At 48.2% G+C, this 27,883-nt stretch overlaps 1 protein-coding gene, 1 long non-coding RNA gene and 1 pseudogene across 2 annotated transcripts; all 3 read left to right on the forward strand.

Moving 5' to 3' along the window:
• Positions 1 to 27,883, forward strand: part of LOC120383895 — a 379,520-nt pseudogene that overhangs the window by 118,160 nt on the left and 233,477 nt on the right.
• Positions 172 to 13,988, forward strand: LOC120383919 (zinc finger protein RFP-like). Its single transcript, XM_039502247.1, has 7 exons — positions 172 to 591; positions 2,856 to 2,951; positions 3,524 to 3,754; positions 4,561 to 4,583; positions 5,295 to 5,410; positions 7,061 to 7,120; positions 13,146 to 13,988. Exons 1-7 carry the CDS (start codon positions 175 to 177, stop codon positions 13,661 to 13,663), a joined length of 1,461 nt encoding a protein of 486 aa, XP_039358181.1. The 5' UTR covers positions 172 to 174; the 3' UTR covers positions 13,664 to 13,988.
• On the forward strand, positions 21,564 to 26,087 carry LOC120384017. The gene is made up of 3 exons (XR_005588605.1): positions 21,564 to 21,583; positions 23,760 to 23,876; positions 26,075 to 26,087. It is a non-coding gene; the product is annotated as an uncharacterized LOC120384017 (long non-coding RNA).

Below are 27,883 nucleotides of genomic sequence, written 5' to 3' on the forward strand. Positions count from 1 at the left end.
TCTGAAACCTGTCACCGGGTTGGAATGTTACCAGCCAGCTGGGTGAAGCTCAGCAAACAGCCTGAGTCAGTTCCAGGAAGGGAAACACCCAGTTGCTGCTGCAGGCGGGGCCGGGGGCATATTTCTGAGCTCAGGAAAGTGAAACTAACCCTGTGACACTGTCCAGAGGGAGCCATGGCCACAGAGAATGCCATGGAAAGTCTCCAGGAGGAAGCTACGTGCCCCGTCTGTCTGGAGTATTTTAAGGACCCTGTGATTGTAGAGTGTGGGCACAATTTCTGCCGAGCCTGCATCGCCCAGTGCTGGGCGGGATCCGATACAGACATCTCCTGCCCTCAGTGCAGAGAAACTGTGCAACAAGGAAACCTCAGGCCAAACAGGCAGCTGGCAAACATGGTAGAAATGGTCAAACAGCTGAGTTTACAGGCAGCAAAAGAAGCAGGAGGAGAGAGGGTGTGTGGGGAACACCAGGAGACTCTGAAACTGTTCTGTGAAGAGGATCAAACTTCCATCTGTCTGCTTTGCCATCTGTCCCGGGCTCACAGAGCGCACACGGCGGTTCCCATAGAGGAGGCTGCCCAGGAGTACAAGGTAGGGAACTTCTGTCAAGTTTAATGGGCAATAACTTTGTATTTTAATTGCAGGTTAATTTTGCTGAAAGTTGCATGTCACAGGTGTGACGCATCATTCAGCTCTGTAAAGCCTTCATGGTATGGGAGATGCCATAACAAAAGTAATAATCTGGCAGTGTGGCAAATAAGGGAAAACTTAAATCTTTAAAGATAACTGAAGCGGGAAACTTTTCTCTGAGGTCCTGAACCCTTTTCAAACCCAGCTTCCACTTGTGAAATGAGGGAACTTTTTATACAATGGAAGGTGCTAAGAATCAGTGAGGTTTACATCAGAAGAGCTGCAGGTGGGTTTGTGTGACAGTGCTGCCTTCAGACTGGAGAAGGGAAGCTACAAACGGTTTTTGCTCTTACTGATTTGTATCTTAGAACATATTATTCGTACCTGTATTTGCCTCACAGTAGCTCTTACAGACCCCAGATGAGATCTGGGCTCTGCACAAAACACAGCGAGGGACAATGTCTGTGCTGAGCAGTTTACAGTCAAGATGGACAAGACAAACAAAGGATGGGAAGGGAAACTGAGGCACAAAGCAGGGCAGTGAGTTACCCAGGGTCACGCAGCATGTCAGTGGCTTAGCTCAGCAGAGAAACCAGCTTTCGCTTGTCCCAGTCCAGGGCCCTAACCACTGGGCCATGCTGCCAACTCAGCAACAACTCTCCCATGAAGAAGTTTGTCCATTAGGAGGGAGAGGAGGTTTCTCACTGGGATCCTGAACTCCTGTGCTGCTCCATGCGGGGTTACATGGGCAAGGACCAGCCACAGTGGCTTCATCAACCCCAAATGAAGCCTTTTGAAATATCCAAGAATGCACTGCTTCCGGGATCTTTACTAGGGAATGGGACAGTGGGGGACCTACCCAGAGCGCATTGCCACTGAAAGAGGTTAGGACAGCACTGGGGCAAACCCCAACTGTTCTTTATACCACCCTGCATGTCTAATTCAGGTGGCCACAGATCCATCCCCAAAATACAGGACTTCCCCACACCTGCCTACTTGGGCATGCCCCCGTCTTTCTCAGCGTGCCCCCACCTGCATCATTTTGCATAGAGGTGCCCCCTCCTCCCGCCAATGGTGTCCTTCTGCATCCTCAGGTTTTCCCATGGGGCATCATCATTCTAGGGGCACCTAAAAATTCAAGATTTCCTGCTCCTGGGTCCTGGCAGAGGGGGGGCAAGCTAACGGGGAGACAGCACCATGCAACCCTACTGGAGTGCTCCTCGCTCTGCCCGGTGGTGGGCACAGTCACCTTCCAGCAGGGCTGGTGAGTGCGCCCAGGGGGCAGGGTGTGGGAGAGGGGGGCTCTGGGAGGGTTTGTGGAGGGGCTCTGGGAGGAAGGGCGCTGGATGGCAGGGCACCTAAACATTAAATGTGGCGGTGCCCCCGATGCCCATGGCAAATAGGAACTCCAAGCCACTGTGAACAGAGAGGGAACCCAACAGCTCCTGGCTGTTTTCAGGTGGCAGAGTGACCTCACAGCACTAGTCTGCCACCGGGCTGTGGGGGCCCCTGCAGCTCTAAGTCCCTGCGGGTGATGTGGGGGAGGAGCTTGGAGCTGGAGCTCCCACAGCTGCCCAGCCACCAGGGGCAGTGGGGGGACACCGCATCATGGCGCACAAGATGCAAATCCGGCATGGTCTCCTCCTCCTCCCTCATTTATCCTGAACAAGGCCATGTCCAGTGCTGAGTCCCAACCGGACAGGGATAGTGCTCCACAAAACTGGGACTGCGCAGCTTCCAGCCAGACAAATGGCCTCCCGACGTCCTGTGGCGTTTGCCTTGGTACTTAGCCCAGTTCGGTCCAGCCAGTGCAGTCCCAGGGACTTCAGGGATGAAATTTCAGCCTGTATTTAAACCCTGGTGGCTTCTGGGATTTGTATCACTTTCTTCGATAAACCTTTTCAAACACAGGTTTATTGATTCGCCCCCATGTGACTTCAGTGTCCTGTTATGCTCTGTACCACTAATGAATTCACAAATACCAGCAAATCTTGGTTATAATTGAGATCTCTGTCTAATTACTAAAAAGACTGAACTGGAATTGATAACAAGTCTGAATATGACATGTTCCCAGTCTCTATTAATGAGGTTTCATCTCCTTGGTGGTTCTGATGTCACAAAGCGATTAGAACCACAGTCATTGTGGTTTTGGGTGGAAAACACCCACTTCCAAGCACCTCTCAATTATCCAGATGAAACTTCCCAAATCATTTTTGTTTCTTCAGGAAAGAATCCAGGCCCATTTGAAGACTCTGAGGGAAGAGAGAGAAAAGGTGCTGGGATTGAAAGCGACTGAAGAGGCAAAAAGCCAGGAGTATCTGGTAGGTGCCTATTGTTGTTAACCTGCAGGGATTGGCAGTGGGAGGTCTGTTTGGAGGAAGATTCCTCTGTAGCCTCGGTGAATGTGATCTTGTGTGTGTCTCCATGATCAGGGATTGCTGGGTTAGATCTATGTGTAGACAAGCCCCACGCTTCCATTTCAGTGGATGAGTTAATGTCTAGCCCTTGTGGCTTTCACAAAAATCTTCCCCAAGTGAACTGAATGTCCCCGTGAAGTGCTGTCCGCTGTGTCTGGTCATTTTGTTAAATGTTTGTTTCTCTTTTCTCCCCTGGCGTCCCTGTCAGTGTAGTGCTGAGTCCTGCCTCCTGCTGCTCTGGGTCTGAATTTCCACAGACCATAAATAACAGAATATGCTGACCATGACAGGCATGGAAACATCCCTTTCAGAGGGATACAGGGACCAAAGGGGAAGGTGCGAGAGAATCCCCTGCCTAGTACACACAGGGTAGAGTCAAACATCAGAAATCTTTGGATTTTCAAGCTCAGCTCTCCATGAAAAGTCCCCAGGCTCCATCCATGTCTCTGACCAGCCCTTGCCCTATTTTCATATAGAAACAAACACAAACCGAGAGGCAGAAGATTGTGTCTGAATTTCAGCAACTGCGGCAATTCCTGGAGGAACAAGAGCAACTCCTGCTGGCCCAGCTGGAGAAGCTGGATGAGGAGATTGTGAGGATCCAGAATGAAAATGTCAGTAAACTCTCTGAGCAAATTTCCCATCTCAGTGAGCTGATCCGTGAGATGGAGGGGAAGTGTCAGAAGCCAGCAAGTGAATTCCTGCAGGTGAGACTGAAGGGGATAGCTCAGTGGTTTGAGCATTGGCCTACTAAACACAGAGTTGTGAGTTCAATCCTTGAGGGGGCCACTTAGTGATCTAGGGCAAAATCAGTATTTGGTCCTGCTAGTGAAGGCAGGGGGCTGGACTTGATGACCTTGGGGGTCCCTTAGAGCTCTATGAGATAGGAATCTCTCTCTCTCTCTCTCTCTCTATATATATATATATATATATAAGAAACAGAGGTGGGTGCTCCAGGGCGGCCAGCTTCCTCTGCTCAGTGCTGGCTACCCTGCTGATCAACTCCTCCCCCTTCCTGCTGTGATCAGCTGTTCCATTGTGTGAAGGAGAGGCTGTGGGGGAGGAGCGTGGAGGGATTGCTCAGGGGTGGGGGTGGAGTAGGAGTAGGAGTGGGAAGAGTTGGGCTGGGGGGTGGCATTGGGGGAAGGTTTGGAGTGGGGGTGGGGCATGGGTTGAACACCCCCAGGGACAATTAGAAACTGGCACCTGTCATTAGAAACATGCCAGACCCCCACAGAGGGAAGGGAGGGCCCCTAAATCCTAAGCACTGGAGTCCAGCAGTTGGAGACCATGGTGAAACTTGGTGTGTGCATTGCTGATGTGAATAACTATTATTCTTTGCAAAGTCACAGACATAAAGATATTAGAGATGGAAAAGCCCCATCAGCTCAGGAAATCCATGACCCTAGGCCAGGGCAGGGCCTCCCTTCCCCATATTTGCAAAATCCCTTCCCTGGAATCACATGTGTGTGTTAGAGGGGGAATGAAATTCTTTTGTCTCTCTCTCTTCTAGGATATTAGAAGTGCCTTCAGCAGGTACATGGCTCGCTCACTCTCCTTCACACTTCACAACACTGGGAAAGAGCTTGGTGGTGATGTTAGCACTGCATCTCCTCAGGGCTCTACAGCAAAATAGGATAAAAATCTCTCTGATCAACTTCATCCTGAGCTTCTCACCCTTGTAGAGAAAATTCTGGGATTCTCCAGTCAGTGGGAAGGACTGACCTCAAGTATTTCCCAGAGATGTCACGTCCCTGGGGGACTGGCCTCTTGAGGATAGTGGAGATGGAATATGGGCCTGTCACTGCTGGGGCCCTGATTACCATTCAGCCCAGGGCAGTAGTTTTCAAGAGCCTTTCCCCATCTGAGGGCTGTTTGGAGACCTGTGTGGAATGAGCTGGGGAAGGGGTAGTTGGTGTCTCAGTCTAGTTCCTAGAGGGCAGATTTCTACAGCACTTCACCTGGGAACCTCCTGACCCTCAGAGCATGGAGGCCAAGGAGTGAATTGTCCATAGAGACTCAATTCCCCTTTTGTCCCCAGAGCTGGTCTCTCCAGACCAGAGTTGAAGAATATTCATGAGTCCTTGAAGGGAAGGTTGTACGGCCCTGGGCTGTGTTGCATCTGCTCTGAGGCTGGGAGAAGTCAAGGAATTCTAACTTCAGGCCCATTAGAGCAGCGACTCACTAGCCAGAACTTATAATGAGTCACACAGTAAAATATAATCACGTGAAATTGTTTCCCTCCAGGTGTGAGAAGGGGAAGTTCCAGCAGCCAGAGGAGATTTCTCCTGAACTGGAAGAGCGAGTCAGTGATTTCTCCCAGAAAACGATTGTGCTACTGGAGACCCTGGAGAAGTTCAAAGGTATCTAGAAGGGATCTGGGAATGGAAATTGGGATAAGCCTCTGAGAGTGAGGGAGGAGAGTGTCTCTGGCCAATTGGTTCACAATTAAGTGATGCTTCTATTTAATTGTTGGGTGAGAATGTCACGCACTTGGGGTCCAAGTCACTCAGGTTGATTAATTCAAACCTTTATTTCTACCAAAAATATGTCCTGCCATTATAATTACTGTTAAAGAAAGAAATTACTCCGACTCATGGACTTTAAGGCCAAAATGGACCATCATGATCATCCATTCTGACCTCCTGCACATTGCAGGCCACAGAACCTCCCCCACCCACTCCTACAATAGACCCCTAACCTCTGGCTGAGTTACTGGAGTCCTCAAATCATGATTTAAAGATTTCAGGTTACAGAGAATCCACCACTGACCGAGTTTAAATCTGCAAGTGACCCGTGCCCCACACCGCAAAGGAAGGCAGAAATCCTCCAGGCTCTCTGCCAATCTGATTTTGGAGAAAATTCCTTCCCGATTCCAGTTGAATACCGAGCATTTTGGCAAGACCCAACAGCCAGACACATGGCAAAGAACTCTTTATAACTCAGAGCCCTCCCTGTCTACTAGCCCATCACCAGCCTTGGGGCACATTTCAAAAAAGGTGGCTCCAGCCCATCACTGTGCTCAGGTCCCGTTTGCAGCTAGTTTCTGCCAAATGGGCTATAGGGAAGGAGAAAGCCCTTCCCCCACAATCAGGGATCCCTCCAGCACAGGGGCCTCTGGTACCTCCTTCCCAGCAGCTGCAGGCACAAAGCGTGTTCCTGAGAGGGCTGGGAATGGGGTGGGGGTGGTGAGGGCGGGTGGAAGAGGGAGTGGGGTGGACAAGGGATAGAGCGAGGTGGGCAGTGTAAAGCTGGGCCTCTGACACTCTGCACAGTGGCCAAGACACACAGGGGCCATTGTCACAGGGATGTAACTCTGGCTGGCTTCAGAACTTCCTCCACCTGTGCCAAGGTCTGCACTGGCCTCTGCAGCCACTGAACAGTGGAGTCACAAATGGCCCCTCCCCTCTCTCCTTTTGCCGGTACAGGGGTAAATCTATCCCATTAACTCAACCTTCCACCACCTAAATTTCCACATTTATAAAATGATTTTACTTTTATTTCTGTTTCTGCCTGTGGAGGACGAGGCCCCATCGTGCTGCTCTCTGTAGAGACACTGAGTAAACAGACCCAATGACTCACAATTAGAGCCAGGATTTCGCAAACTGTCAACATCCCGTTAGTGTCAAAGGGACCCAAGTGGGTAAAGTTACTTTTATGCCAAAGTCTTTGCAGGCTCTGGGTCTAGGTTATGACAAAAGGCAGAAAGTGAATGAGACAAACCAGCTGGAGTCTGAAGGGAGGGAGGGGATGAGGAGGGAAAAAGTAAATCTCACTGACAGATTGTCTGTCCTGGGATGTTTGTGAGGCTGCAAGAACGTTGGTTCCATTGCTGGAAGATGCCTGAATGAGAGAGGAAAGAAATGGTTTCAGACCTTTTTATATTAAATATCTGAGTGTTTCTTGGTGTGTTTCACTGTCATAATTAAGACAGTTCTATGAATTGTGAGTGGGGACACTGTTATAAATATGAAAGGCTGAAATCTCATCTCCTTTCTCCTTCCCCCCTCCAGACACTCTGCCATCTGCACTAGAGATGAAAAGAGGAGGATCCCTAGGAACATTCAGACAGGGTGAGATTGCAGCTGGAGATTGTCTTTCAATGATCAGAAAACATCTTCATGAGATTGTAGCTAAAGTTACCAACCAAACCAATACCAACCAGGACATACACAACCCTAAAAACAAGACACTGAACAGCGAGGAGAAGTCACACAAACACTCCTGACACCAACCTTAGTGCTGAGTTCATCCCCACACTGCTGAACAGAAAATCTCTCCCTGAGCAGCCTGTGAACAGAGCTCTCTGCCCTGAGGGCTGACACATCCCTCTGCTTTACCCCAGTGCCGGGGGTCTCCCCCTCACTCTCCTCCAACATCCTGCCTTTCCTCTGGGCAGGGCTGGGCTCCCCCATTGGAGCTGGTCCCTGCTTCCTGGATTGGAGAGATGCTCTCCCTGTGATGCTGCCAGCTCCTCCCTTCTTTCTAGACTGGGGATGGGGCTACTCCACCTAATGCCACTTTCTACTCTCTGATGTTAAGCAGCTCTTCCCCAATGCTGCACCTTCCTCTCTGTTCCCTGGCCCGGGAATGGAGGCAGGGCCATTCCTACCCATACACAAAGTATGCAGCTGCATAGGGCACTAGGAAATTTGGGGCACAAAATTTCCTGGTGCCCTAGGCAGCTGAGTTCTGCTCCAGCCTCTGCTCTGCCCCTGTCCTGCCTCTTTCCCATGGCCCCCACCCCTGCTCTGCCCCCACCCCGCTCCTTCCCTCTCTTGCTCCGTCCCAGCCTTGCCCCCACTCCCCTGAGGACTACTGCATGTCGAGCCTGCATTCACGCACCACCGGTGAGTGCTGGGAGGCACTTCTCCTCTGCCCCAAAAGCCAGCCTGCACCCTGCAGAGGCCTGGGGGTCCACCACCCACAGTGGGGATGTGTGTAGGGGGCTGGGTAGGGCTCTAGAATGGCTAGAGTTGGCCCTGAATGGAGGCTACCCCACCCAATGCCATTTCCTGCTCTCTTTTCTTAACTGGCTCTTCCTACTGTGGCTGGGGAGTGGAGGCTGCATTTAGGGAAGGGAGCTTCCCTCTGGAGTTCAAAGCTGGTACCTGCCTCCTCTGCTCCCTCCTCACTAAAACCTTCCTTGCTGGGTCTCTGATGCTGGGAATGGAGCAGCCCCAGCAGAGGGAGCAGAGAGCTGAAGCCTCAGCAAGCAAATGAAAAACTAGTGAAGTGGGTCCCATTATAAAGACTGAGGGTATGGCTACACTTACGGTTTGCAGCGCTGGTAGTTTGCAGCGCTGGTTGTCCAGCTGTGCAGGGCCAGCGCTGCAGTGTGGCCACACTGACAGCTACCAGCGCTGCAGTGTGGCCACATTGGCAGCATTTCCAGCGCTGTATTGAGAGGTGCATTGTGGGCAGCTATCCCACAGAGCACCTCATCCCGTTTTGGCGCCGTTTTGGCGCTGAGTATTGTGGGAAGGGGAAGGAAGTGTGTGGGTCATTCCGCTTCCTGTTCCAACGCCCCGTGGTGCATCGCTTCACTTCCCAGCAGTTCGCCATCCACGTTTCTTGCCATTGTCAGTTCAGCACACTGTGAAATGGAGCCTGAGCTGCTGAGGAATTTGCTGCTGACTGTCGCCAGCACATCACGTTTGGCAGTTGAGCTATTCCTCCTTCAGCTCCAAAGTGACAGTGAGGAGTCTGATGATGATATGGATTTTCCTAAAGCGGGTGACATGAAAATGCTTGTGGCGGTAACGGAAATGCTCAGCACCGTGGAACGCCGCTTTTGGGCTCGTGAGACAAGCAGTGAGTGGTGGGATCACATTGTCATGGACGTCTGGGATGACGAGCAGTGGCTGCAGAACTTTCGTATGAGAAAAGCCACTTTCATGGGACTGTGTGCTGAGCTCGCCCCCACTCTGTGGCGCAAGGACACAAGATTGAGAGCTGCCCTGACGGTGGAAAAGCGGGTGGCTATTGCAATCTGGAAGCTGGCAACTCCAGACAGCTACCGGTCTGTCGGGAACCAGTTTGGGGTGGGAAAGTCGACCGTTGGAATTGTGTTGATGCAAGTTTGCAGGGCCATTAATCGCATCCTGCTGAGGAGAACCGTGACTGTGGGGAACGTGCAGGACATTGTGGATGGCTTTTCAGAAATGGGTTTCCCTAACTGTGGAGGGGCAATAGATGGGACGCATATTCCTATTCTGGCACCACCCCACCTAGCCTACGAGTACATTAATCGCAAGGGGTATTTCTCTATGGTTCTCCAGGCGCTTGTGGATCACCGTGGGCGTTTCATTGATATTTACACAGGCTGGCCTGGAAAAGTGCATGATGCACGCATCTTTCGGAACAGTGGCCTGTTCAGGAAGATGCAGGAAGGTACATTTTTCCCAGACCGAAAGATAACAGTAAGGGACGTTGAAATGCCCATTGTGATCCTTGGGGACCCCGCTTACCCATTAATGCCTTGGCTCATGAAACCATATACAGGGAAGCTGAACAGGAGCCAGGACCGTTTCAACTACAGGCTGAGCCGATGCCGAATGACTGTGGAGTGTGCTTTTGGCCGTTTAAAAGCTCGCTGGAGATGTTTGTATGGGAAGCTAGATTTGGGGGAAAGCAGCATCCCTGCGGTTCTATCCGCGTGCTGTATCCTCCATAATATTTGTGAAGGGAAGGGTGAAGCATTCAGCCAGGCATGGACCAACGAGGTGCAACTCCTGGAGGCTGAATTTGCACAGCCAGACAGCAGGGCTACTAGAGACGCCCACCACAGGGCAACAAGGATTAGGGATGCCTTGAGGGAGAAATTTGAGGCTGAAAGCCAACAGTAATGTTTTTTTGCCTTGACCAGGAGTGACGTGCACTGGTTACAGTGCTTTTAAGTGGCTGTGTTTTCCTTGATGTTTGTTACCTGTGTTTTCATTGGGGTTTGTTATCTTTCACTTTATGCAATAATAAAAACTGATTCATAATCAAAGAAATCATTTATTTAAAAAAAAGGAAGTACACGGGCAGGGGGGTTGGTTGTTGAACTGTACCTTCATGGTTTTGCATATGTACTGCCAGGAGTGCTGTGCACCTCAGGATTGTACTGTTGCATGGTGATGGGGGTTGAGTGCAGAGGGTAAGGGTCGTAGTTCTCTGGGCTCATAGGTGACCGTACAGGTGTCAGGGGCAGCTGGTGATGGTGTAGGTAAGAACCTGGATGCTGGGGAACGGGACTTGGAGCTGACATTGGTGCATAGGGGAAAGAGGTTTGGGAGGTTGGGGGTTTGGCACGGTAGTGCTCTGCCTGCATTGCTACCATTGACTGCATACAGTCTGTTTGGCGCGCAATGAGGTTTATAAGCTGCCTCGTGGTTTTCTTCAGCGTCAACGCCTTTCTCCTGCTTTCTGTTTGCCTCCAGTGATGCATCTTTTCTCTCCATTCCTGCGCATTTTTATTCTCTGTTGCACACTGGTTCATTACTGACTTCAACAGTTCTTCTTTGCTCTTGTTAGGTTTCCTCCTCAGGTTTTGCAGCTTTCTTTCAGTCACTGATAAGACTGGCCCAGGACTACTCAAGGTCACTGTAAAAATGCAGCAAACGATACATTTTAAGAGAGCTTCCATTGTGTATAATCTGAAGTTATTTTAAAGTCTCACAAGCATTCCTCACACATTTCAGCAACTGCTAGAGAATTCACAGCCTCCCAGAAATGGTAATGGTAATTAACCCTGGGGTTTTCTCCCTCAGGAATTAACCGTGGGGTTGCCTTCCGCGGTGTGCTCGAGCAGGGCGCTGCTGATTTGTTAAATGCAGCACCTCCATCTCCCTCAGGAATTAACCCTGGGGTTGCCTTCCGCGGTGTGCTCGAGCAGGGCGCTGCTGATTTGTTAAATGCAGCACCTCCATCTCCCTCAGGAATTAACCCTGGGGTTGCCTTCCGCGGTGTGCTCGAGCAGGGTGCTGCTGATTTGTTAAATGCAGCACCTCCATCTCCCTCAGGAATTAACCCTGGGGTTGCCTTCCGCGGTGTGCTCGAGCAGGGTGCTGCTGATTTGTTAAATGCAGCACCTCCATCTCCCTCAGGAATTAACCCTGGGGTTGCCTTCCGCGGTGTGCTCAAGCAGGGCGCTGCTGATTTGTTAAATGCAACACCTCCATCTCCCTCAGGAATTAACCCTGGGGTTGCCTTCCGCGGTGTGCTCGAGCAGGGTGCTTCTTGCTTCATGGCTAGGCTGCCTGTTTCGGGGCTTTGTTAACCCTGGGGTTACTGCCTGCCGCGCTATGCAGTTGGGGAAACCAGCACTGAAACACTCCCTCCATTTCCCACAGGAGTTAATACTGGAAGATATCTCCCTTCTGCGGGTTACCAAAGAAGCAAGGGAGGGTCTCCTACAACAATGCGGATTCCGCCCGGGTCCGTATGCAGCGTGCCTCTGTGCAAGCATGGTTCCCCCACCCCTCCTGGAACAGTGGCGTGGACGCGTTAGCCTGAATGGGACAGGGACCACAATGGCTCTCCCTTTAAACTTGGTCACGCGAATTGCCTATGCTCTTGCAGAAACTTTTGAAGAGATTACAGAGGCAGATTACTGCGATGTGATAGACCACATCAATGGGATATTCCATGTCTAGGCATGCAGGCATGCAGCCATACCATCCCCCTCCTCTCCCAAAACCTTTGCATTGCAATAAAAAGCTGCTTACCTGGGACCTGCTCCTGTGATTCTTCTGCAGCAAGTTCCAGGGGCTGCGACTGGCTAGCTTCCTCCTGGCTTGAGAAGAGCTCCTGACTGCATGCCTCCTCCGGGCTGGCTTCCCCCACCACAGTAGCCTCACTGTCTGCCTCCTCCTCCCCCTCCTCTACCGGCTCTGAACTGTCCATTGTGGTCCTTGGATTTACAGAGGGGTCACCCCCATAAATCGCATCCATCTCATTGTAAAACCGGCAGGTCGTGGGGGCAGCGCCGGATCTGCGGTTTCCCTCGCGTGCTTTGCAATAGGCACTCCGCAGCTCCTTTATTTTTACCCTGCACTGCACCGCGTCACGCTCATGGCCCCTTTCCATCATGGCTCTCGATACCTGGGCAAAGGTATCATAATTCTTACGGCTAGAGCGCAGCTGTGCCTGCACAGATTCCTCCCCCCAAACACTGATGAGGTCCATCAGCTCGCCATTGCTCCATGCTGGGGCTCGTTTGCCACGTGGAGGCATGGTCACCTGTAAAGATTCACTGATTGCATTCCATACCTGGCTGAGCAAACAGGAAGGGGATTTTTAAAATTCCCGGGGCATTTAAAGGGCGGGTCACCTGAGGCCAGGGAAGTAGAGTCTGACCTGATGAGCAGAGTGGCTGAACAGGCATTCTGGGATACACCTTATTCCCTGGAGGCCAATCACAGCGCTGGTGTGTGGCCACACTTGATGACCAGCGCTGCAGCACCAGCGCTGGAATCCTTATTCCCCATGCTGAGATGGGTGTTCGGCCAGCGCTGCAGCCAGGGAGTTGCAGCGCTGGAAGTGCCTTGCAGGTGTGGCCACTTACTAATTGCAGCGCTGGTGGAGGCTTTCCAGCGCTGCAAATCGCCAGTGTAGCCATACCCTGAGGAGCTGCAGTGACATCTCTGCTCAGTCTCAGGTGCCCAGGACAGAGGCTGCTCCCTGGGATCCAGGCCTGTCCCAGCCAGGACGGGGCTGCTGGGGAGTGTGAGAAATGGCCCCAGCCTCCCAGGTCCGGCTCTGGCTATTTTGCCGCCCCAAGCAAAAAAAAAAAAAACCTGCATGGGGGCCGGAGTGGCGAAGGGGAGGGGGAGAACAAACCTGCCAGCCAGCAGAAACAGCAAATGGGGTATCCTCCTCCATGCCGCTGCCCCCTACAGGGCGGCAGGAGCAGCAAACCAAAAACAAAAAAAAACCTGCACGGGTGGCGGAAGCGGCAAAGAGCAAAAAAGGAAAGGATAGGACAGAATGCCACCTCCTTGGAATCTGCTGCCCCAAGCACTAGCTTGCTCGGCTGGTGCCTGGAGCCGGACCTGCAGCCTCCCCCAGGGCTGAGCTCTGCCCCTAATGCTCTGATTCTCTCTCTCTCCCCAGCGACTGTGACTCTGGATCCAGACATGGCTCATCCCCAACTCATCCTGTCTGAGGATCAGAAAAGTGCGAGATGGGGAGACACACGGCAGCAACTGCCCAACAACCCCGAGAGATTTGACTATTTGCCCTGTGTGCTGGGCTGTGAGGGATTCACCTCAGGGAGACATTGCTGGGAGGTGGAGGGGGAGGTGGGGGGTGGGGGATTCTGGGCCATGGGGGTGGCCAGAGGGTCTGTGGGCAGGAAGGGACAGATCAGCCTTCGCCCTGAGGGGGGGATCCGGGCTGTGGCATACTGGGAAGGTCAGTTCTGGGCTCTCACCTCCCCTCGCACCCCCCTGCCCCTTAGCCGGGTCCCCAGCAGGATCCGGGTTTGTCTGGACTGTGACCAGGGGCAGGTGACATTTATCGATGCTGGTGACGAGGCCCCGATCTTCACTTTCCCGCCGGGCTCCATCCCTGGGGAGAGAATCCGACCCTGGCTCGGGGTGGGGGAATCCCGGCTCAGATTGCGTCCCTGAGATGGGCTGAAATATCCCACTGGAGAACCAGAAATCAGCCTCTCTAGCCTCAGTCTCTATGACCTTGGAGGACTCCCATCTACCCAGCCCCTGGCACCTCATCTCTATGCCCTGTGGAGGCCCCTCCCCTTCCCTGCAGCCCTAGGGATGGAAGGGGCAGGGATGAAGAACCCCTGAGGCTGCATAAGGATGAGAGGGGCCCTGTGGGGGCAGATGCGGGGGCTGGGCAGGGGGGGCAGAACTAACAGCCGGGCTGGATAGAGGCGGAGGTGGGGGTGCAGGGACACAGCATGAATCAATCAGGGTTTGGGGGGTTGGGGAGAAGCAGCAGTGGGGAGCAGTTTGTACAGATCTGGGGGATTAGATCTCACTGGTGTTTCCCAGCCAGAGCTCCTGCCACAGGGTTGCAAGTCTCCTTCCCCTGTAACTACAGGAGAGCTGGTAACGCTGTAACTGTCACAAAAAAGGTGGGGGGATGGGGAGATGGGTTCAGATTGACCAAAAGCATTATATAACCTTAAAAAATCATCATTGTGTCATTCTCTTGATTTTCTTTTAAATTCCTGAGGTTGGGAGCACTGGGAGAGGCAGGCACAGGGCGGGTTTAAAAAGAGGGATTTAGACGCAAGAAGAAAAATGTGAATGAAAATAAAACAAAAATAAAGGGAGAGTCGATCAGAAATGATGGAAAACAGAAATGAAAAGAGGGACAGGAAAATATCCCTGGCAGGGGAACCAGCTGGAGGCAGCAAGAGGGGAAGGGATAAAATTAGGGGTAAGAAGGGTGCGGCCATGGGGGAAGATCAGTGACAGGGAGGGGAGGAGGGTGGGAGAGAGACAGAAAAATAAACAGGGATCAGAAGTGAGAGTTAGAAAAATGAGTGGAAAGGGACAGTATGGAAGGAAAGGGAACATTAGAGGGACAGAGATTTATTAAAAGTTCCTGAAAGTGACACTGTAACTCATTAATTCCCTATATTTATTCCTGGATGACTGTCCTGTTGTTGTGCCATTAAGAAAACTGTTCTCAGTAGCTGGGGAATCTCCTTTCCATGCTGTGGTTATTAGGGCTCCTTCTCAGCTCCATTTGCTTACCACCTTTAGTTACTTACTGTAAATAAAACATTACAAACAATTCTTCATGTTTGTTCCAGTTTACTGTCCCAGCTGCAGTTGTTGAGGACACAGTCCTGGGATTTGCTTTCTGATTTGGTTGAGTCCCTTCAGCACCCAGGGAATACTGTTCCCCTAGGAGGACAGTTTGGGTTTACTGGGATGTGTCACTCTCCAGCCTGTGCTCTGTCTCTGTCCTGTGCACACCCATGTCAATCAGGAATTGCTCAGCTGTGTTCTGCGGAGAGGAGGCTGGTTGCACAGGGTGCGATCCAGGACTTGGTGTTGCAGTGCTAAGCATCACAGGGCTTAATTTGTAGGCAACCTGAAAATCACAGTCTGAAACTCTGGAAAGCTGAATCAGGTGCCTGAACTCCCTACATAATGCATGGGCATCACAGGTACCTTACAGTGCGATTCACAAAAGCCAGTTCACAAAGCAGGGAGCCTGATTTAGGGTGTACAGATAATATTAATTTAATTTATCAATTTTATTTTCTTATTTTATTTAATTTTAATAATATTAATGATGATTATCAATATTGATAATAATTAATTATTAATATTAATAGTATGGGGTTTATGCTTGCCAGTTTGTTTGATTAGAAGATAAAAGTTCTTGTCCCGAATCAGGCTCCACAGAATTTAGAAAGGACCCTCAGGGGTATGACAGGAAGCTCACACTGAGACAGAACTAGCCTTAAAGATTTTTTATTTAAATCAGTAACAGTAAGTAAATGGTAAAATACCCAGAGTTACAAAGTTACAATGGCATTACTGCTATTCAAAAGATACATGTGATAATATAGTATTATATGCAACAAAGCTTTGGTTAATATACTCACACCCTTCCTTGATAACCTGGTGGTAAGAGACACAGGACCAGCCTTGTGGTTCCAGTTTCTCAGCTCTTGAGTGAGGGATGCAGTGCTTAGAAAGCTAATGCTACTTAGGGTTTACTTAACTAACTTAAACTTAAAAGCAAAACCTAATAAACAATACTTAGAATAAAGCTTAGGGAAACGTGAAACCCAGTGCCTGATGGGGCAAAAAACATTGTCGCGAGTGGCTCTGGATACAGTTTCCCCCCTCCCTCCATGAAAGCAACAGCAGACAACTGTTTTGTGCCTTTTTTCCTGGGTGAATTGTGCAGATGCCATACCACGGGAAGCATGGAGCCCACCCAGCTCAAGACAGCAATCATGAACATTGTAAACACCTCGCACATTCTCATGCAGTTTATGCTGAACCAGAACCTGCAAAACCAGGCAAGGAAGAGGCGTCGAGAGCAGCGTGGAGATGAGACTGATGAGGACGGGGACACAGAATTCTCTCAAACCACGGACCCCTGCGCTTTGGAGATCCTGCTGGTAATGGGGCAGGTTCCAGCCATTGAAAGCTGATTCTGGGCCCAGGAAACAATCACAGACTGGTGACACCGCATAGTGTTGCAGGTGTGGGACGATTCCCAGTGGCTGTGAAACTTTCGCATGCGTAAGGGCATTTTCATGGAACTTTGTGGCTTGCTTTCCCCTTCCCTGAAGCGCCAGAATACCAAGATGAGAGCAGCCCCTACAGTTGATAAGCAAGTGGCGATAGCCCTGTGGAAGCTTGCAACACCAGACAGCTACCGGTCAGTCGGGAATCAATTTGGAGTGAGCAAATCTACAGTGGGGGCTGCTGTGATGCAAGTAGCCAAAGCAATCACTAAGCTGCTGCTACCAAAGTTAGTGACTCAGGTCATAGTAGATGGCTTTGCTGCAATGGATTTCCCTAACTGTGGTGGGGCGATAGATGGAACCCATATCCCTATCTTGGCACCGAAGCACCAGGGCAGCCAGTACGTAAACCGGAAGGGGTACTTTTCAATGGTGCTGCAAGCATTGGTGGATCACAAGGGACGTTTCACCAACACCCACGTGGGATGTCCGGGAAGGGTTCATGACACTCGCATCTTCAGGAACACAACTCTGTTTAAATGGCTGCAGCAAGGGATTTACTTCCCAGACCAGAAAATAATGATTGGGGATGTTGAGATGCCTATAGTTATTCTTGGGGACCTAGCCTACCCCTTGATGCCATGGCTCATGAAGCCATACACAGGCAGCCTGGACAGTAGTCAGGAGCTGTTCAACTACAGGCTGAGCAAGTGCAGAATGGTGGTAGAATGTGCATTTGGCCGTTTAAAGGGACACTGGCGCACGTTACTGACTTGCTCAAACCTCAGCCAAACCAATATTCCCAGTGTTATTGCTGCTTGCTGTGTGCTCCACAATCTCTGTGAGAGTAAGGGGGAGATGTTTATGGTGGAGTGGGAGGTTGAAGCAAATCGCCTGGCCTCTGATTACGCACAGCCAGACACCAGGGAGATTAGAAGAGCACACCAGGAAGCGGTGCGCATCAGAGAAGCTTTGAAAACCAGTTTCATGACTGGCCAGGCTACGGTGTGAAAGTTCTGTTTGTTTCTCCTTGATGAAATCCCACCCCCTTGATTGACTCATTCCCTGTAAGCAACCCACCCTCCCCCCTTCGATCACAGCTTGCTCTCTAAGGAAATAAAGTCACTATCATTTAAAAATCATGTATTCTTTAATAATTGATTATAAACATAGGAAGAGAACTGACAAGGTAGCCCGGGTGGGGTTGGGAGGAGGGAAGGCCACCAGTCTATGCTTGTTTCCCAGGCCCAGAATCAGCATTCCATGGCATGAACCTGCCCCATTAACGCTATTATGTCCACATTGCTGGGGCCCGTGCTTTGAGAGAAGTCTGTGTCCATGTCCTCATCACTCTCATCGCCACGCTGCCGTTGCCTCCTCGCCTGGTTTTTCAACTTCTGGTTCTGCATAAACTGCACGATAATGCACAAGGTGTTTACAATGCTCATAACTGCTGCAGTGAGCTGAGCGGGCTCCATGCTTGCCTTGCTATGGCATCTGCATGGAAAAAAGGTGTGAAACAATTATCTGCAGTTGCTCTCACGGAGGGAGGGGCGACTGACAACTGTAGCTATCCCACAATTCCCTCACTCTCTGACAAACATTTGAATTCTGAGTTGAGCTTCCAATGCCTGAAGGGTCAAAAACATTGTTGCGGGTGGTTCTGGGTACATGTCGTCAGGCCCCCCTCTCCCCTCCATCTAAACAATGGTGAAAAATTTGTTTCTTGCCTTTTTTTCACCTTCACCATATGTCTACTGGATGCTGCTGGCAGATGCGGTACTGCAGTGCTATACAGCAGCATCCCCTTGCCTTGCCTATGGCAGATGGTGCAGTATGACTGGTAGCCATCATCGTTGTCCCATGGGTGCTCCTGGCTGGCCTTGGTGAGGTTGGTAGAGGGCAGCTGGGCAGACATGAGTACTCCTGGCTGGCCTCGATGAGGTCAGTTGGGAGTAGGGGTGGCTCTAGACATTTTGCCACCCCAAGCACGGCAGGCAGGCTGCCTTTGGCAGCGTGCCTGCGGCGGGTCCGCTGGTCCCATGGGACCAGTGGATCCTCCGCAGGCAAACCGCTGAAGGCAGCCTGCTTGCCACCCTCGCGGCAACCGGCAGAGCACCCCCTGTGGCTTGCCGCCCCAAGCATGTGCTTGGCGTGCTGGGGCCTGGAGCTGCCCCTGGTTGCGAGCATCTGAACAAAAATGGGAATGACTTGAGGTCATTCTCTTCTTTAAGTTTTGTGTAATGGAGATTCAATCCTGCCTGGAATATCATGCCAGCTAGAGGCTTCTGCCTCAGGCTGCTCTCCCAGGGTAGCACCGCGTGGTCACACCTACCCCAGCCTACCCCTTGCTCCCATGGCTCATGAAGCCTGGACAGTAGTAAGGAGCAGTTCAACTAAAGGCTGAGCAAGTGCAGAATGGTGGTTCACTCTACTTCCCTGTAAGCCCTCCCCTCCCCGCTTTGATCTCTGCTTGCAGAGGCAATAAAGTCAGTGCTGTTTCACATTCATGCATTCTTTATTACTTCACCACGCAAATGGGGGGATAACTGCCGAGGTAGCTCAGGAGGGATGGAGGAGGAGGGAAGCAATGGGTGGGTTTGTTGTAGGGGCACCTCGAAGAGTGGCATGCAGCTCATCATTTCTGCAGGATGTCTGGGGCTCTAACCCGGGGCAGCCATTTGTATTAGACAAATTTTTGTCCAGGTGCCTCCGACCAACCTCACCGAGGCTGGCCAGGAGCACCCATGACAGCAGCAGACGGTACAGTATGACTGGTAACTGTCTTTGCCAACTTGCAAAGGCAGGGGGATACTGCTGTGTAGTGCTGCAGCACTGCGTCTGCCAGCAGCATCTAGTAGACATATGGTGACAGCGAAAAAAGGCGAGAAATTATTTTTTCCCATTGCTTTCACAGAGCAGGGGGCTGACGATATGTACCCAGATCCATTCATGACAATGTTATTGCACCATCAGGCTTTGGGAGCGCAACCCAGAATTCCAATGGGGACGGAGACGGCGGGAACTGTGGGATAGCTACCCACAGTGCAACACTCCAAAAGTCAACGCTAGCCTTGGTACTATGGATGCACGCTGCCGACTTAATGCGCTTAGTGGGGACACACACAATCAACGGTATCAAATCCATTTCTAAAAAATTGACTTCTAGAAATTCGACCTAATTTTGTAGTGTAGACATAGCCTTAGTCTGACCCACACCCATCCCAGTGGGAAAGTACCAAGTTAAGATGTTGTCCAGTGACAGGTAACAGGATCACCTGACCCTGCAGTGTCAAACGATCCTCCCAGGAAACTTATCAGGAAGGAGGGAGATTAGTATCTTCACAGCTCTATTGTTCCAGGTTGAGGGCATACTGTCTAGTGGGCATTCGCCAGGTGCAAACACAGTTGCAATTGCTACATAGTCAATATCTCTAACTGTCTATACAGAATTGACACATGCATACAAATAGGATAATCCTATTCAGTAACTATATTCAGAACCTTTCCAATGGCATTTTACCTGACCCATATTGCATAAAACATATTTTAGTTACACCATAATCATATAATAATAATATGAAGAAATGGGGTGCAGTGTCACAATTAGTATTTCCAACCTATCACTTATTCCATGATAGAACTTTGTTTGGTGTCCAGTCAGAACTCAGGATTCCTTAATCCTATTCTCTAATTTCTCTTTTCAGCCTCAGACTGAGTCTTGTCCATACAGATGGTCAGAGCTTCAATCTTCTGATGTTACAGTCATAAAAAATGAGGTTCACCCTAAATTCCAGTTTAGCACTGCAAAGGTATTATTAATGTTATTTCTAACTATCCACAGGGGAATTTTAATTCTGGTGACATCATGTAAAAAGTAATTATTATTTGTGACATTTACTACAGTTCACACAAATGCAAGAACAAGTCCCTTCAAAATCACTCCTGAATTCAGGGCATTTGGAGTGCTGGAATATTTGAATTTTCTGGTAGGGACAATTCTATCTCAGCAGCAATGTGGCTGTTTCTTTAAGAGGAGATTCTAAAATTACACACAGCGTTTGCAATTACGCCATTTCCAAAATGCCGTTACTTTCACTTTCAAACTCAGTAAAAGCAACAAAGAATCCTGTGGCACCTTATAGACTAACAGACGTTCTGCAGCATGAGCTTTCGTGGGTGAATACCCACTTCTTCAGATGCAAGTGGTGGAAATTTCCAGGGGCAGGTTTATATATGCAAGCAAGAAGCAAGCTAGAGATAACGAGGTTAGTTCAATCAGGGAGGATGAGGCCCTGTTCTAGCAGTTGAGGTGTGAAAACCAAGGGAGGAGAAACTGGTTCTGTAATTGGCAAGCCATTCACAGTCTTTGTTTAATCCTGAGCTGATGGTGTCAAATTTGCAGATGAACTGGAGCTCAGCAGTTTCTCTTTGAAGTCTGGTCCTGAAGTTTTTTTGCTGCAGGATGGCCACCTTAAGATCTGCTATTGTGTGGCCAGGGAGGTTGAAGTGTTCTCCTACAGGTTTTTGTATATTGCCATTCCTAATATCTGATTTGTGTCCATTTATCCTTTTCCTTAGAGACTGTCCAGTTTGGCCGATGTACATAGCAGAGGGGCATTGCTGGCATATGATGGCATATATTACATTGGTGGACGTGCAGGTGAATGAACCGGTGATGGTGTGGCTGATCTGGTTAGGTCCTGTGATGGTGTTACTGGTGTAGATATGTGGGCAGAGTTGGCATCGAGGTTTGTTGCATGGGTTGGTTCCTGAGCTAGAGTTACTATGGTGCGGTGTGCAGTTACTGGTGAGCTAGAGTTACTATGGTGCGGTGTGCAGTTACTGGTGAGCTAGAGTTACTATGGTGCGGTGTGCAGTTACTGGTGAGCTAGAGTTACTATGGTGCGGTGTGCAGTTACTGGTGAGCTAGAGTTACTATGGTGCGGTGTGCAGTTACTGGTGAGCTAGAGTTACTATGGTGCGGTGTGCAGTTACTGGTGAGCTAGAGTTACTATGGTGCGGTGTGCAGTTACTGGTGAGCTAGAGTTACTATGGTGGGGTGTTACTTTGTTGCTTTTACAGATCCAGACTAACACAGCTACCCCTCTGATACTTGAAACTCAGTAAATGCTGCAATAGGAAAGCACATTTATCAGTGTGGAACAACAGGATTCTTTTTTAAAAAAAAAACTTGCTAGAAAAGGCTCTGATCAAACTGCAGCTATTTTATATCCAGAAGTAGTAGCTGGGCATCTTGAGAAAATGAAATAATTGATATTTTAAGGACTCTCTCGACAAACATGAAGATTTCAGAAGGACAGACCACACCCTAAACACCATGCAACGTCTCAAAAGGATCAATCAGGTAGGTGAACTCTGGCTGCTTGACTTTGTAATATTCAGGGTTTTTTCTTGGACAGATTGTTATTAACACAAAGATTTGATAATCCCATGAGAATTTGTTTTGCTCTTTATGGAAACAGTACCTCATATGTGCATTCAAAATACATACCCTCAAACTGCATTTCAGATCAGTTTCCTAGCACTGCTGGATTTTTACAGTACATTCAATAAGTAATTTGTTTCCTCTGTTACTGTGTTTCACTCAAGAAACCCCGGCTCAATCCAGTTTTTAGTGATGTTAAAGGGAGATTTGTAACAAAGTAACTTCCTGTATTTAGAATATAGGAAGAAACATAGGGCTGCAAACTGGACTGCAATCAGTGTAGCTTCCTGGCCTGCCTGTTGTCAGTAGTTTTCGACCTGACTCTGGGGCTGAGTCCCCTTGCTTCTGATACTTTAAAGGAAAAAAGGTCCAGTTTTGTCCAGAATCAATGGAAACAAATTACAGCCTTTATTCATTTTGAGATCTGTGGGAATTAAGCATGTGCCTAAAATGAAGCACCCTTTGAAATGTATTGCTGAATATTTTGGTATTGGTCTTCTGTATGCATATCAAGTGATCCACAACAACCACTGAGTGATCCGTTCGTACACACTGCATTGTAATCCTGTGATAAATGAATGTTGCCTCCTATATTTGTGGCCACAGAGCTGTAGAAGGGTGGCCAGCAGAGGTGATTTCTATGGTCCTGGGTTTAGGGAAGATTTGATGGCATAATGGCAAGACAGGCCCATGTAACAAACTGTGACACAGGTTATTCCCTGTGTGAAAAGCCGTCAGGGAGGAGAATTCAAGAGGGTATCTCTTGGCATGATTAAAAAAAGGGGAATTATTTCTCATAAAAAAAACTGCATAATTTTTGTTTAATTTGAAATGTTTATGGATCTTTCCTTTTTATAAAAAACCAACAGCTTGAAGTCATTCGGAAAAAAATGAACACACACACTTTAATTTTGGGGGAGTGGGTCTTGGGACTTTCCCATTTTCTGGCTCTTCTTCTTCTTCAGAAATGATGCAGGAGAAACATAATAGCAATAAATAAAGCATTTCTTTTAGTTTGAACTTGTCATTTGAAATTTACTTGAAATAAAATTCATTTTGAAATATTTTTTTTAAATTAAATCCCAAAAAGCGTTTGTGGTTATTTCTGCATTGTTCTGAACACCATTTTTTTCATTTATTGTATAATGATTATGAGAGAATTTCAGTTTTAATTTTTAAAGAAAGTTTCTAGCCCTTGTGATTGCAGAAAAAAGCTTGAGAATATGACCTGAGTGTGACCTAAAATCTCAGATACCAAAAGGCAATTAAAAAAACCCCACATGTATTTTTTTTGTCCGTGTGGAAGAACAGAGCTCCATGAGTGAGGGGATCTCCTACATGGGCAGAGATCTGGATTTTGTTACATGTTTTGTACAGTGCCTCAGTCAATGGGGTCCTGATCAGTGGCTGGTGCCTACATGCTATGGCAATAAAAACAAAATACCATAACATGTTCTGGTCCTATCTATTTCCCACCTGCTGCATTTTATGTACAGCGTATTCAACTTTACCTATTACACTGGCTTATTGTTTCCCATGATGGGAACAGAAAAAACTGTGTGTGTGTGGGGGGGGGGGGTTATGGGATTGTTGTGAAGAGAAAATTCTACAGCTGTTGTTTTAATTACAAAAAGGAAATCTCCTAACACCTGTGATTTTAGGGTCAGATTATTAAAACCTCTCAGTATTGGTCTGACCTTGCTGCCCCGTTAGTCATTTCAAGTTTTCCCGTTGACTTCAGTGGGGCACAATTAGGCCAGTGCTCAGTGATTTTCAAAATTCTGCCCTTAATTCTCTTAATTCATATTCAGGGGAGTTCATTCTTTCTCTCTTTTCGGGGGGGGGAGTCATGGGACATTAATATCATTTGACACTGATCTGCTCTCTTTTGTGCAGACTACGGGATGACTGCTGTCACTGCATAATATGCAAATGAGTTCACATCACAATGCATTTATCCCTATTTTTATTTAATGGGTCCTTTGCAATCTTCTGTTCCTCAAACTCTAATATTCAGCTTGTCCTAATCACTGCAGCCTATTTATGAAGTTATACTGTTGTTGTGTTCTCTTTACTCTTCCTGTTGTTTGTCTAGATGACGTTTCAGTGAAGATGAAGGTTCTCACGTTCTGCCACAGCTCCGGATTCAGCTCCTCTCTGCCTGGTCTTGTTATTTATTTTATAACTGTTTATGTTCACAAGTTGGAACCAGGTAGGAATCCTCATGGCCTCTGCTGCTTCCTATAGGTTTTTGTTTAGGCCCCAGGCCTGCAGTGCCTTACAAATGGGCTGAACTTTATGCACTGTGAGCAGTCCCAGTGAAGTCAATGGAAGTAATCCCAGTGTGTAAATGTAAGCACAGAGTGGGAACAGGGCCTTACTTGTTGTTTTTTAGCTGTGGTTTCTGTTGGTGCTGGACTATTTGATCTGACCTAGGGGTAATTCGCAGTCTGTTTGTTCATACATGTATTTTGTAAAGATTGCCAAGAAGGCCCAGCTCATTGGATGGACACTGCGGAGTAATACAAACTTAAAGCATTAAAATGATTATGTTTTATATTGATAAAAAGAGCCCATCACTCTCTCTTTAGTTGAAAATACAAAGGTGAATGGACCCATAGCAGTTTGGTTGGTTGGTTTTTGTTTGGTTTGTTTTAAAAACACCTTCCTGCCTCCCTAAGCCTTCAGGACTAATAACTCCCCAACACACCTTATCTCAATTACATCCTCTTCCAGCCATTCCCTTCCTGACAGAGAATGGACTCTAGATATATCAGACCAATGGGGTGTTACAGAGCTGAAGATCCTTCATTGAAAGCTTCCCACCACCATTCTTCTGCCACTAAATCCAGTGGGACTATAAGACTGAGCATCCCAGCTGCTCTCCACCACCATTGTATCATCACATGAGGAGAGAGGTGGTAGCTTGGTCCTAAACCATTTAGTGCTTCATGTGTCAAAAACCAGACACCTTGAATTGTACCAGAAATATACTGGGAGCCAGGGCAGATCCCAGCACTAGGGTCACAGAATTCTGGTTGATAAGGAAACAGGAGGTGACAGCCTGCAAGAGCTGCCAACTAGTCCTCAGGTGATAATGGGATTCCCACACTGCAAACCTGAGCACTGAAAGCTGGCAAGGCCCTGAGGTGCTGATCCAAATCCCATTGAAATCACTGGGATTCTTTCCATTGACGTCAGCAGGATTGGGATTAGTCCCCAGCCACTTAACATTTCCTCCACTTTCTTTCCGTAGTTTACCAGGCCTAATCCTACTCTCTGTGCAGAGCACGGTACTTCCAGGGGCAGCAGAATTGAGGGGGCAGATGTAAAATATTTTTTCTCTTTGAATTACTTTTCTTTTGTGTCCTGGTCAGGGCCAGATTTAGGGACAAGTGACTGCCTGGGGTGCTGGACATGGGGGATGCCAGGCTCAGGGTGCTGTTTTTGTTGATAGCAATCAAAGAGAAAATAGAATGTTTGAAGTAAAATGCCCCTAAAACTGGCCCTATTAACATTCTAAGTCTGTCACATACTGTAACACTATTTACTACTTGTCCACCCTGTGTTGGTGCATAGTTCAGTTTCTTGATGTTAGTACATTTCGGTTATTCTTAAAACTAAAAAGTTTCTATAAGTTTTACAGATCCTAGCATGCAAATTTATCATTTTATGAATCAGAGATAAATTGTGCATCAAAGTCATGAAATGAGCTACAAATGTGGTTTAAAAAAAAAGGTATTCAGAGATTTAACAAATGAGGGGTGGGGGGAATGCCGAAGATGTTTCTTTCCTGGGGCATGATTTGGTGTAGGGCCAGCCCTGGTCCTGGTACCTTTAACAACACAGTGTATGATGATTAGACCTGAGCATGCTGTCACTGACACTGTCAACAATCATGTTTTGTTATCCGACTCCCCAGGATGAGCACTGAGAATATGTCCACATTTATTTGTGTGTGTGTGTGTGTGTGTGAATAACAATTACACATTTCTGTCTTGAAAAATCCATAACACAGAGTGTTCATTCACAGAGCACTTCTCCTTGGTGTTCTAGTGATCAGCATTTGGTGCTGTCATTGCCATAGTGTGGATTTGATTCCCGGTGAGGGAAGGCTAGTGCTTTCCCATAGGGAAATTCTATGGCCTGTGTTATGCAGGTCAGACCAGGTGATCACAATGGTCCCTTCTGGCCTTTGAATCTATGAAATAGCTCCATGAAATATAAAATACATAAAACTGGACTTGTCTTGTGTGTACCACTGAGTAAATGTACATGATCTTCTCTCTGAGTTTATTTTCTTTGTCTCCTGGTACATTCCACAGCACAATTTCAGGTGGTTGGACCTGACCACCCTGTCACTGCCATTGTGGGCGAAGAGATTGTGTTACCCTGTCACCTGTCCCCTAGGATAAGTGCTGAGAAGATGGAGGTGACGTGGTTCCAGTCCCAGATCTCCCCATTTGTTCATCGCTATAGTGATGGAAAGGACCAGTACGAGCTGCAGATGCCAGAATATCAGGGGAGGACAGAGCTTTTGAAAGATGGTCTCACCAATGGGAGTGTTGCCTTGAGAATTTTCAGTATCAGACCCTCTGATGAAGGACAGTACCACTGTTTAGTTCTAGATGGTATCATTTATGAAGAAGCACTACTGGATCTAAAGGTGGCAGGTCAGTATCTTGTGTCTGTATTTCTCTCTGGGATGGCTCTGAGTGATTTGAAGGGCTCGTCAACCCTGGGGTTTATTTTGCACTAATTGCAATTCTTTTTAATAAAGATGGGCTGTGTCCACATGATGCAAATCTTCTTCCAAAATAACTGCCCAGTTAATGCAAATTGGATAATCCACTTTAAAAGCCATACAAATCCCCTGTGCATGGCCAGGCTTTATGACCTGTGCCATCAGCACCTTCTTCATAGCAGTGCATGCCTCCATAGCACCAGCCCTGATGGCTGAGCTACCAACACCAAGTTGGTGAGTTACTGACTGGTAGCAATCAGGGATGGAGACATTCCAGGTGGCGATGGCCACGTGCTTCTCCATATATTGGGGAGCTCTCATGTTGGTGTGATGCTGCTGCAGCTGCAGGGTGAGCTCTGCACAGATCTCTAGGAAAGTGCTCCTTGTCATCCGGCCATTCTGCCTCCATTGCTGGTCATCCCAGGACCACATCATGAGCCTTTTCTTACTAGTCAGTGCTGACTTCCTGAGCTCACAACGCAGTGCTCAGTCAAGCAAGGCTGCTCCAAGAAATATTTTTTTTCTACAATTACTTAAGTTGCTTCCTCCTTCTCCTCCTCTGTACTGAAATCGGTGCAGTAGCTTGGTGTCAGACTCCCAAAGCCACCGGGTTATGTGATCACAAATACACGTGCAACAACCTCTGTGTGTTAATGAGTGCCTGGACCATGACACACAGCATGTTCCTGCTGTGCTGGCTGACAGCAGTTTGAAAATTGTACTGACTCACAAAAAACAGAAGAATCACATGATGTGTGAAGAGAATTCATGAGAATTTGCTACTGTGACCCCAAATTACAGAATTCTGGTGGCTTCTGGAAGGTATCTCACAGTGCACCAGGACAGAAATCCCAGAATGCATAAAGCCCGGCAGCAGGGCAACCCAGAACGCTGACTGCTTGTTCCAAAATGTCTCTGCCCTATTTATGTGCTAATTCAAAGGAAAATGGGTAAAAGACAGCCATGTGCACACAATTATTTCAGAATAATTATTCTGTAACAGTTAATGTTCACAAACCTAATTTAAATTAAAAAAAAAGTAGACAAGCCCTCATTCATTTCCTCACAGGAACTCCAGTGTGTCACTTTTGAAAATGGGATGTAAGTTCCTAAGTCAGATAACTTTGAATATTTGAATATTTTACCCATGGTCTGTTGCTGAGGCAGAATTCTTGTACCAAACGTGAAGACAATTGGAGAAAGGGCACTTGAATTATTGTGCAGCTTCATCAATAGTCATCTAACTATTTTGTCATTTTCAGGGTATGGAGTCAAATAGAGAAATAACACCAGATTTCTTGTTTTCACATAGCTAAAATCTAATGCCCAGGACTAAATTTTAGTTTCCTGAGGTAATCGGCCCTATTGAAAATACCCTTCCAACACTAAAGGATGGGACAGACCTTTATAGTGGGACAAACCTGCGCAGTTTTCACTTTAACTTGGAATTAGTTATACAAACTAGTCACATCCGT

The sequence above is a fragment of the Mauremys reevesii genome, linkage group 15 (genome assembly GCF_016161935.1).
Source record: "Mauremys reevesii isolate NIE-2019 linkage group 15, ASM1616193v1, whole genome shotgun sequence".
Lineage (NCBI taxonomy): Eukaryota > Metazoa > Chordata > Testudines > Geoemydidae > Mauremys > Mauremys reevesii.

Coding starts and splice junctions, on each gene's coding strand:
- LOC120383919 (XM_039502247.1), top strand. CDS start 175: ATGGCCACAGAGAATGCCATGGAAAGTCTCCAGGAGGAAGCTACGTGC. Junction 3,755..4,560: donor CAGCAAGTGAATTCCTGCAG/GTGAGACTGAAG, acceptor TCTCTCTTCTAG/GATATTAGAAGTGCCTTCAG. Junction 5,411..7,060: donor GACCCTGGAGAAGTTCAAAG/GTATCTAGAAGG, acceptor TCCCCCCTCCAG/ACACTCTGCCATCTGCACTA.